Source organism: Mustela nigripes, chromosome 7 (genome assembly GCF_022355385.1).
Source record: "Mustela nigripes isolate SB6536 chromosome 7, MUSNIG.SB6536, whole genome shotgun sequence".
Taxonomy (NCBI): domain Eukaryota; kingdom Metazoa; phylum Chordata; class Mammalia; order Carnivora; family Mustelidae; genus Mustela; species Mustela nigripes.
In genome coordinates, this window is record NC_081563.1 from 49,991,411 (window position 1) to 50,003,013 (window position 11,603).

Sequence of the window (11,603 nt, forward strand, 5' to 3'; positions counted from 1 at the left end):
ACACACACACTCTCCAAAAAAAGAAAAAAAAATTGGGGAGGAGGTGGTTGAAAGAAACAGAAACACAGCTTAGAGAGACAGTGAAGAAATGCCTCAAAAGGCTCCTAAAGAGTCACAGTGATGATCGTAGAACAGTATGAGTGATATGGTTCTATATTTTAAAAAAGCTAACAAACTACCTGTGAGCATGATCAGAAAAGAAGGATGCCCACCAAACCATTAGCAGGTAGTTGGCAATTAGAGGTGGTTGGTTTGCCTATACACATCTGTTTTGCTTTCTAATCCGATTATGTAGGGTGTATAATTTTTGTTAATCTGCACATACTCTCTGCTGATGGAGGTCAGGTCAATAAAGGTCCCCAGAGCAGTCCTGCTTTGTGGGGGGTCCTCAGCTGGGGCTGGAAGGGGAGAGAATCTGACAAGAATCAGCAGAGGGCTTTCTGTGGAGCTTTCCCGTGTTCCAGAAGGTGTGTCTTCAGTCAAGCCCCAGGGCCTTGGCAGGGACAGGAGCAGGGCAACAGGGTGGTCGGGCTGGGGGAGCCACTGCACAGGGAAAAGGGGGCAGGGCAGCCCTCCCCACCCACACAGGCTCCAGATCTGCTGTCAGAGGCTCAGTTCCCCTAAACACTAGCTCCTACCTGGCTTGGGGAAAGGCAAGGCAGGCCAGGCCCCCTCTGTGACCTGGCAGATGCCGTCATACAGAACAGGGAGGCCAACAGCCTGGGCAGGAGCAGAGGCCCAATCCAAAGCTCTCCTTCTCTCCGGTTTCAGTACATTCCCTTGCCGGTGCTGTACGGAGTCTTCCTCTACATGGGCGTGGCCTCCCTCAACGGCATCCAGGTAAGGTTCTCACCACCCCACCCAGACCCAGGCTACTCTGACCCGAGTCAGCTCTCCATGTCAGCTGCCATATTCCCGAAACCCCAAGTGCTCGCTTTCCCACTTCAGTGGAGAAATAACGGTGATAAAGATACTACCATGTACTTTGTGCCAAGTCAACTCACTACAGCAGGCCCTTCATAGGTGTTCTGTAATAAACTCTGTGTAGAGGAAACAGGCTCAGGATTCCCACCCTGATGGGGCGGAGTCCAATGAGCATTTCACTACAACTCTCTTCTTCTCTAAGCAGAAGAAAACGTTTTGTTGTTCTTTACTTAGCAGGGTGTACCAGATGTCTTGGATATCTTCGTGTTGCAGTTAGTTGCATTTTGGGGGCAGGGTTCACGTGTGGCTGTGCGGCCAGCTGCAGGGCCGTACTCGCAGGCAGGGCCCAGACCTCCTCCCCGAAGGGCTCCCAAAGTGTCCTCCTAGACCTGCAGCCCCCATCCTGGGCATTCTTAGTCCAGACAAGGGGCTACCTCCTATGAGACCCCACCACCTCCCGCCTTCCCTGGTCCCAACCCCCAGCAGGGCCACCTCCCACCAGGGTCCCCACTGCTGGCTGAGCCTAGCGCTCTCCGCTAGTTCTGGGAACGCTGCAAGCTCTTCCTCATGCCGGCCAAGCACCAGCCAGACCACGCCTTCCTGCGGCACGTGCCCCTGCGCCGGATCCACCTCTTCACTCTGGTACAGATCCTCTGCCTGGCGGTGCTCTGGATCCTCAAGTCCACGGTGGCCGCCATCATCTTCCCGGTCATGGTAAGGTGGCATGGGCTCCCCAGCCCACTGCGATGACTAGGCCTGGGCAGGCGTCCCCAGCGGGGCCATCTGCTGGTGCAGATGGCTTGACACTCTCCGGGTCACAGAGGCAAGCGCAGAACAAGAGATTTGGGTCATGAGTCCAGGCCAGATAGAGAGGAGGGAACAGGGGGACAGTGTGGGAGCCTGGGGGCTAATGCGTGGGGAAAGCCTGCAGGGCTGGACTGGCGGCCGGAGTGAGAACACAGAGGTGGGATCTGAAATGTGCCTACATGGGATTCTCAACCCTGGGTGGCCATCAGACTCACTTGGCAACTTTTTAAAACTGTGTGCCCAGGACTCACCCCAGATCAATTAAATTGGTATCTCTTGGGGAAACCCAAGCATTGGTGTCTGTAGTTAACTCTGCAGGTGAGCATAAATGTGCAGTCAAGGTTGAGAACGACCACTCCAGGGCATGGGAAATGGATCCTCCATTCCCCAAAAGGGAAAAGGAAAGGAAATTATAGTCAGAATTAGCATGTGTGGAGCCTTGTTTCATTTAGTCCACAGCAGCCTTAAAAATACTATTCTTAACCCCATTTTACAGGTGAGAAAACTGAGGCTCTAGGGCACCTGCATGGTTCAATTAGTTAAGCCACTGCCTTTGGCTCGGGTCATGATCCCAGGGTCCTGGAATCGAGCCCCACATCGGGCTCCCTGCTCAGCAGAGAGCCTGCTTCTCCCTCTCCCTCTACCCCTGCTTGTGCTCGCTCTGTGTCAAATATATAAATAAAATCTTTAAAAAAAAAAAAAAAAAACTGAGGCTCAGAGAACATGTGTGTGTGACCCAAATTCACTCTGTGGTTCTGAGCTTTGACAAACGTTCAGATTAGTGGTTCCACAACCACAGTCATGATACGGAACAGTTCCGTCATACCTAAAATTCCTTCGTGACTTTTTTTTTTTTTTTTTTGAGAGAGAGAGAAAAAGCACATGTGCAACCGCAGGAGCAAGTGGGAGAGGGGCAGAGAGAGAATCTTAAGCAGGCTCCATGGAGCCTGACCAGGGGCTCAATCTCACGACCTGGGCTGAAATCAAGAGTTAGACACTTAACCCACAGAGCCACCCAGGCACGTCTGCCAGGCCATTTCTGTGCAGACCGTGCCTCTTCCTACCCCTGCCCCTCCCTAGCAACCACTGATTTGTTTTCAGAGCCAGGATTTTTAAGACTCAGATCTGTCCAGCTCTCGAGCTCTGCTTGCTCCCAAGAAGCTGGTCAGTGAGGAACCAGAGTTAAATCCAGCTGGCTCGTTTTCTTCCTGACTTCATTTAGTGGCCTGTTCTTGGTAGTGAAGGAATAGTATTTATAACTAGTTACCCTGGGCCCATGGAATTAATTATTAAAAGGCCAATATTTAATCCTTCCCTAAAGCACACATTTTTCCCCTTTTTGTGTATGCTGAGCAGAACCAAATTTTCTAGACTTTACTGTAAAAATTCCCAATATTCCAGAACATGTTATTCAGTGTACTTTATTTATACTTGTTTTTTTTTTTAAGATTTTATTTATTTATTTGACAGACAGAGATCACAGAGAAGCAGGCGGAGAGAGAGAAGGAAGTACGCTCCCTGCCAAGCAGAGCCCAATGCAGGGCTCGATCCCAGGACCCTGTGATCATGACCTGAGCTGAAGGCAGATGTCCTAACCCACTGAGTCACCCAGGCACCCCATACTTTATACTTGTTAACAGAGATTGGCAGCCCTCAGAAATAGGGACAGAGGGACAGTGGGCCTCAAAGCATGATCTCTGACCCAGAAGTACCAACATTTCCTTGGAGACTTGTTAGAGATGCAGATTCTCAGGCCCCAGACCCGCTGACTCAGGACCTCTGGGGGGGTCCCCCAGCAGTATATGGATTAACAAGCCCTTCGGGTGTTTTGATGGAAGCTCAAGTTTGAGGATCACTGATTTAAAGAATAACTGTAGTAGTTCTGTAGCCCTCGGTCTCTGCCTGGCTCCCCACTTCAGCTGTCACAGACTCTATCCCCCAGCTCAATGGTAGGCTTTGCCACTCAACTGAGGAAAAGGCCAGTTGAGAGGAGCCAAGATGGGCAGGTGGTAAATGATGGTTTGTCGGAGCTCTGAGATGGCTCCAAAGATACCAGGGGAAGTCCCTAAACATAGCTGACTGAGGGAGAAAAAACAATGTCTGAGTTTGGGGCCTTGATCTCAGGGTTTTCTCTTAACTCTCACCACAGATCCTGGGCCTAATCATCGTTCGAAGACTTCTGGACCTCATCTTCTCCCAGCATGATCTGGCCTGGATTGACAACATCCTTCCAGAAAAGGAGAAGAAGGAGACAGATAAAAAGAAGAGAAGGAAAGGGGCCCATGAGGACAGTGACGAGGAGGTGGGGAGGATGTGAGCCCAGGGCTGAGGGAAACGATGGAGAGACCCTCCCTCCATTTTTGCCCAGGCCAGGAAGAGGGTGGGCTCTCAGGTGGCCAGCTGTGATCACCTGGTCCTAGTCGGGATGAGCTGAGTCTTCTGCCTGTGTTGGTGTGGGGTGCTGAGAGTTTGTCTGCTTGTGGGAATAGCCTCAGAATGAACCCCTCCCCCAACCCAGGGAAAGGCTGGTTGTCACATCCATTCACTCCCAATTCTGTGAGCTCCCAGGGCTGTTACCAACAGCAGTTCAGGTTCTTGATGGGACAGGGCAGAAGACCTGGCTCCATCATGGGGGAGGTTAGGACTAACCTCCAAAGAATGGAACAGGTCTCAGGGGAAGAGTCTGATGGACACCAGTTAGTAGATTGGACTCCTAGACAGGTGGAAGGACTAGGAACAAGGTTTGTTTGGCCTGCCCCTGGTGTATTAGGCAAGAAGGTGGGGAAAGAGGCAAATGTCCTCACTGAAAGGAGAATGGCTACATTCCCCAGATTCTGGGGACCACCTGGTTGCCCCATCTTTTCCTCTCATGCTTCCTCCCCATCCCACTCCTAAAGCACTCGGAGTTAACAGACAGGAAGCCAGTCCAGAACTAAGAGTAAGTCACAAAATGTGAAGCAGAAAGATCACCTAGTTCAAGTGCTCATTAGAGACAATGAAACAATCCTCCAAAATGGAAGAGGTTCACCTGAGATGGACATATGGCTAAATGTCTAAAAGGGAATTAAGAAGATTGTTCCTGACTTTTAAAAATATATATATATATATTATTTAAAAAAAATTTTTTTCACTTGAGAAAGAGAGCAAGAGCAGGGAGAGGGGCAGAATTAGAGGGAGAAGCAGACTCCCCACTGAGCAGGAAGCCCCATGTGGGGCTTGATCCCAGGACCCTGAGATCATGACCTGAGCTGAAGGCAGATGCTTAACCAAGTGAGCTCCCTAGGTACCCTTTGTCCTGACTTTGATCACTTCCAACATGCTAAGCTGCCCATGCCATCTAGCAACACACCTGGCTCCCATTCTTCTGGATCTGACCGGAACCCACATTCCTGCATCCACCTGCAACTCTTCTAGTGATTTTTGCTTTTTGTAGATCCAAGTTCATAGGCAAATCCTTGCTGACTGGTGGCAGTCAGACCATCTTCTGATGGTAGTGATAGACCCAAACTCCCCTGGTCCTTAACTGCTTTCCTCTTCCAGGTAGGAAGAGGCCCATCATTCATTCATGTTTTTCATTGATGATTTAGATGGTTTTCAAGGACAGGCATTGAGAACAAAGAAACAGAGTCTAAGTGCCTTTTAAAGACAAGTACTTACTCTTTCATTGATTCATTCAATAAATATTTGAGTGGCTACCACGTGCCAGGAACTATTCCAGGGTTGGGGAAAAGCATGATACATTCAATGAAAAAATGGGACTCAATTTGCACAAATTCATTTTACACGTCTTTACAGCAACACCAGCTATTGTGTGAGATGCACTTCTGAGAGACCGCTTACTACGATAGTTGACACTCTTCTGATCAATGTTCCTGGAACAGTTCTGTCCTGTTTAGGACAAAAGGCTAAGATCACCCCCTCAGTGAACCCCAGAGTGTTTGCAGCACCCCATTTAGACTGGACGTAGAGAGGATGGTGGTTGGCACATTGTGGATGTGTGTATTTTCCATCTTGGCAAGAAAGTGAAAGCTGTTTATTAGTGGTGTTTATCAGCTTTTCCCACTATTTCTCTCCAGCCCCAGTTCCCTTCTCCCTCAGTTATAAAGATTCCCATGGAAAGTGTCCAATCAGATCCCCAAAATGGTATCCACTGCATTGCCAGTAAGTAAACACATGGTGTCTCTCCCTTCCTACTTACTACTAATTCTCCACCTCTTCCTCCAAGGAATTTCCATCTTTCACTTAGGGGGACCTAATGGTCTTAGATGCTAGGGGACTCCTGTGGTAGGCAGAGTTCAGTGAGAACTGGGCCCCAAGGATTCGGACTTCAACCAATGGAATCCCCAAGTCAAACCCTGCAGGTGCCTGAGATCAAGCTTCACGTCCATTTAGGCAAAGCCCCTCATTCCTTCCTTTCCCCTGGTGCCTCCAGAGGCCTGTGGTGCCACCAGGCCCTCCCTTGAATTGTTTCAGACCACATCAATCCACATGACCCATTGAGCCTCCCATGTTTTCCAGTGGTTGTTGAAAATGATTGAGGGTTCAAATCCAAGCTGAGTTGTTCCCTTTAGAGAAACAGGTAGCATCGCATCTGGATCATAAATTAGCAGGGAAGATCGTAGTGGTTGGGCTGTGATTCAGTATGAACAACGAGCACCTTCCTCCTGCTGAAAGGGAGGCTGCCTGAAAGCATTGCTTACAAAGATCCTGTGGGGTTCTGTAGCTGCCTTTACGCCCTCACAGCTTTGGTTCCCTACCAGAGGACAGTCCTGTTATCAAGACCATAGCCTATCCCTGGAGTAATCAGGAAGTTCCCACTTGAGTCCCAACCTTGGTGTTCCTAGCATAGGGCTTGCCACTTTCCTAAAAGGCCCAAATTAAGATTCTACCAGGGGATTCCTTGAGGGGCTTCCCATCACTCTCTCCATCATTGGTACCTCTTCTTTTTTAATTGCTAACTCTCCTTCCCATTTGTATACTTTCATCACCCTTTCTCACTCTGCCCTGGCCCTGCCCCACACCCACCTATCTTGGCTGAGAGCCCTCTGGGAAAGGAGTAACTGAGCCAGAAGCCACCCATGAGGCCCCTGATTTCCTCCTGCGTAGTGTTGGCTGTGGGGATTGGAGAAGAGGAAGACAAGAGGGAAGCACTGGAGAAAGGTCTTCTCCAGTATCATCTTCACACCGGCTCCACAACTGATGTTTTAATTTTCCTGCCAGGAAAAAGATCTTCCAGTTGGAGTTACTCATTCTGATTCGTCCTTCAGTGACTCAGAACTCGACCGAAGGTAATGGCCATGAAGTAGACTCCTTGGGTATTAGAGAAGAGACTAAGCAGTGGCCAGGAAGGCGGAGGGGCTAATTTTCCAGGTTAGCCAGTGTCTCCGGAAAAGGCCTTTGCTTGTCCATCTTGGGAGACAGAGGGGGTTGGACCTGATTATTGGCACCAAGTAACAAATCTGTCCTCTTACTGACATAACATGATTACAGTACACAAAGGTGTTCTACTTTAGAAAAGGAATCACAGAATACTATGTACAATTAAAAACACTGGGGAAAAAAACAACAGAGAAAAACTACACATGACTTAAGCATGTATTACTGAATGCCAGGATAAATGAGCCCGAAGATCACACCACCACGTTCTCCAGGACTATGTGGAATAAAGTAACAGCATGGTTAATTAGCAAAGGTCAGAAGCCTAATTAAATATCAAAGATTAAGTGGAGTGTGCGATTCCTGATCTCAGAGCTGTGAGTTCAACCCCCAGGTTGGGTATAGAGCTTCCTTTAAAAAAAAAAAAAAAAATCCCGGCCGTTTCCAGGGCTCCCTGTGCCAAATGTGATACCTTAGTGTTCTTAATGAGAAGTCAGGAAAAGAGTGAACAACTTGATGACTGAAAACAAGGAGGGCTCAAAAACGGAAGAGAAATCCAGGGGCAAGAAAGTCAGCCTCAGCTGTTACTGGGGAAGACAGTAGGGTGCTCCTACATGGTGCCCTAACCTGGATGGGCAGAACTGTACTACATCACACATGAGCAAGGCATAGTCTATCCCAAGCCTATAGGGAGATAAACCTCCAGATTTAGATGCACTCATCCAAGAGATTTTAGAAAACATGCATGAGATCATCTGAGTTAGAAGTCAAAGCTGTTACCACATTGCCAAGATGAGAAGAGAAACCCCGAAACGAACCCCACTAAGTAGTGAACCCAAGGCCACTCTAGCCCAGGAGTGTCACAGGGCTAAGTTACATCCCTGCCTGCCTTCTCATCCCATCTCCCCGGTCAGGGTCCCTACACCATCACATGAATGCCACCGAGTTTTAGATATAAAGGTGTTGGGAGAAAAGCAGTCTATCCCAACTTCTTAGTTTTAAGTAGCCTACACCAAATTGAACCTCTAACTGCTCCAATTTCAGTCCATGGAGAGAAAACATGGACCAGGGTGGGGCATCTCCAATACAAACTTGGTACAGCTACACTGGTGTTTTACCAGCTCTGTAAGTAGGGGGGACCAGAGAGCACTGAACAGGATTCCATTTCAGGAAGGAAAAGGCTCAGCAACATGATCTAGTTTGAACGAAGATTAAGCATCTGAGGTCTACCAGGCATGATGCTTAATCCCTGGGAGCCTAGAGACAGGCCTACGAACAAAGACATACAGCTCCATGTGCTGAGAACAAGGGAGTACACGTAAGAGAAAGCAGCGTCTAAGGGAGGGATCTGCCTTATCTGGAAAGACCAAGAATGATAACTAGGAGACTGCCAGGTACACAGAATAAAGAAGAAAAGTGACAAAAGAAGGGCATTTCAGGCAGTGGGCACATGCCTGAAATACCATTTGAAAATAGACACATGGCGAGGACTGCTGGGCTGGACGGGCGGTCAGACTAGAAGTAACCAGGAGGGCAAACATAAAAGGCCCCGACTGGCCAAACTAAGGAGCTTGAATTCTATCCCTTACACGGTTGATCCCAAAAGTTCACCTTGGTGGTCATGTGAAGACCGGGCAGAGACTCCTGGCGAGACTACCTCAGCAAAGCACAGTGAAGGCCAAGCAGAGGCTGAGGCTCCTTGCCATGACATTAAGAGTTCATCAGCAAGGACAAAACGACTTGCTTTAGAGCCTGGCTCTGGAGGACAGCATGGAAAACACTGAGTGCTGGATCAATCACTCTCCCTTCCCTCTTTTTCTCATTCAGTATCACGTTGCACTTCAGAATTTCCTGTCCAGCTTCGCCTGCTTTCAACTATTCACAGAGCCCCGTGTTCATGGTGCCACAGGTGAAGATAGAGATGGAGTCCGACTGTGACCTCACAGACGTGGACAAATATGGAAGAGAGACTGACGGCGAGACCACCCTCTAGGATGCAGCTGCCCCTGGACAGGGCTTCATCTTCACTGTGGGAGGACACGGTTGCATCTTCCCTGTGAGGCCTGGGTCAGGCCCTTGAACTTCTCTGAGCCGGTTTCCCTATTTGCTGAGCAGACGGAGTCATTCCACTTGCTAGGAAACTGATATATGGGTGAAAACTACTACTTACGTGCAAAGCTGTCTCCTTCTTTCTGTAGTTATAAAAAAACAACCAATATAAACATAATACCTTATTTTAAAATGCAGTCCAGGATAGAAATTATAACATTTCTTGAAATGAAAACGATTCTTGCCTCCCAAAATATAGCTAAGATAAAGGGAGCAATAGTAAATTTTTATTGAAACAAATACCAGTTCGATTTTTTTTTTTAAGCTTAGATTTTTAAAATATCTAGAAGGTCTTGAAAAAAAACCATTAAAATGCTCATACTTCAAAAGACCAAAGTTGGAAAATTTGTTCTGCAACTTGACATACTAAGAAATACATAAAATGCCCTATCTCATCTTCCCATCTCATGCAGCTTTTTAAAGCTCCTACAGCAAATCTGCGCCACCTGCATGGGCTCTAGGCCCAGGGCCAGGACAGAAGTGTGACTGGAGCTTCCCCAGACTGAAAAGCCAGTGCCCAAAGTCTACTAATGGAAAACCAATGCATGAGAGCAGGCAAATGTTTTCAAAATAAAATTGTTTTTGTTAAAATGAAACTCCCAACCACATTATGTCCACAAAATGATCCTTTAAATTATCACTGGTTTTATCCTTTAAAGTATCACTGGTTTTTCACAACCAGAATAAGACTTCTTTCTACTCTCGGCTTGGTCCTTCCTCCAAGTTTCCAATGACCTTGCTCCCAAAGTCAAACTCCCATCCACTGGACCCCTGCATGTTAGGCAGTGCTAATGTAAAATATTAGATTATAACTTTGCAGTATTAGATTAGTACTTTAAGGGCGCCTGGGTGGCTCAGTGGGTTAAAGCCTCTGCCTTCGGCTCAGGTCATGATCCCAGCATCCTGGGATCGAGCCCCACTGCTTCCTCCTCTCTCTTTGCCTGCCTCTCTGCCTACTTGTAATCTGTTTGTCAAATAAATAAATAAAATCTTAAAAAAAAAAAAAAGATTAGTACTTTAAAGGAATGATTGGAAGTTGGATAGATTAAGTCATTAATAAGGAAGCAAACCTTGTCCTCACAAAACTTATCAGTCTATCTTTAATCCCCACTTAACACCAACCTTGTTTATTTAACACCCACTATGTGCCTGACAGCCACAGTGCAGCTGACATTTACTTTCTCTAAAACTACTGCGGATTTCAATCTTGAGGAAATCACTTTGGTTAGTTACTACATTTACTCACGGTGACCAAAGCAGGTGCTTTTCTTCTTCACTCTTTTCTGTTTTTTAAAGACAAACGATACTAGATGATTAACACTTTGGGTATGAGGACAGCCAATTGCGCCTGCAATCCTCAGAGCTTCATACAGTGCCTGGTCCCTAGAAAACTGCGTTAAGTTAAATCTCAGAGCTCCCTTCTAAGGGATACTGTCAAGAGAGAAAGCCCTATACCTCTCCTGCTTGTACTGATCGCAGCAAAATGACTTAGCTGCTCTCTAACCCAGAACCATCACTTGAATTTAAGGATAAATTCTCTATCTTCAGCTGCACCAATCCTGGAAGATCTAACAATTGACCCTTAACATTTCAGTTTTAAAAGATGGTAGATTTCCAATAGTACTTTGTCCAAACTGAACTGTAGAAATGTTATGGATTAAGAATAAATGTGCTTGATTAATCAAACAAGTTGGAAACTACAATGTTAATTTTGTTGTTGTTGTAAATTGATCACTGTAATTTTCACCTTATAGGTCATTTATATTTTGTATATACATGAACATTTTAATTTTGACGGCTCTTAACAGGTTGACATATTGTTACTTCTCCATGTGGTAGGTCAGAAGTTCTTTCCACTTGTAATTATAATTCAATAAAACTTAATCTTGTCTGCTCATCTTGCTCCATGTTTAATAATTTAGTCAGCAAACATGGGATATGGACATGAGCTGAATCTCGCTCACAAAAACATCTCCAGCAAACTATCCTCTTTCATACCCGGGAAACTATCAAAAGAGTAAAGTCAGCTGGCAGAAGAGCAAGGAAGAAGTCAGCTCCCCGTTGTTCTTTTCTTTCCACCTCAAGCTGCCTGGAGTAGGAGGACCTGTCTACCCAAATTACATCCCTGCCTGCCTTCTCATCCCACCTCCCCAAAATACTCAACTGTGGTAGAGAAGAGAGAATACACAGGGACCTATCCCAGCCTCAAACTGTGCCCAGCAAATACCTTCCAATCTGTCAAATCAAACACACACATTGAAAAAGAAAAAATAATTGTATAGAAAGCAGGGAGCAGGCACGTCAAGAAGTCCTCTGTAAATCCAACAGTGTGTAAATTCAACTTCATGGTTTAGAAAACACCCGGAATAAGCCTAACCACTTAAATG

The 11,603-nt window shown here is 46.8% G+C and overlaps 1 protein-coding gene across 7 annotated transcripts in view; it reads left to right on the forward strand.

The window, feature by feature from the left end:
* The window catches only part of SLC4A5 (solute carrier family 4 member 5), a 108,295-nt gene extending 97,182 nt beyond the window's left edge, over positions 1–11,113 (forward strand). For 6 of the 7 annotated variants that reach the window (XM_059405800.1, XM_059405806.1, XM_059405803.1 and 3 more), the window contains 5 exons: positions 772–840; positions 1,465–1,638; positions 3,881–4,033; positions 6,952–7,019; positions 8,935–11,113. In XM_059405800.1, coding sequence (XP_059261783.1) covers positions 772–840; positions 1,465–1,638; positions 3,881–4,033; positions 6,952–7,019; positions 8,935–9,100 — 630 coding nt within the window. In that variant the 3' untranslated portion in view covers positions 9,101–11,113. Of the gene's footprint in view, positions 1–771; positions 841–1,464; positions 1,639–3,880; positions 4,034–5,807; positions 5,893–6,951; positions 7,020–8,934 lie in introns of all 7 variants that reach the window. The other variant, XM_059405801.1, reaches the window with a different exon arrangement.
* Positions 11,114–11,603: the final 490 nt, after the last annotated feature.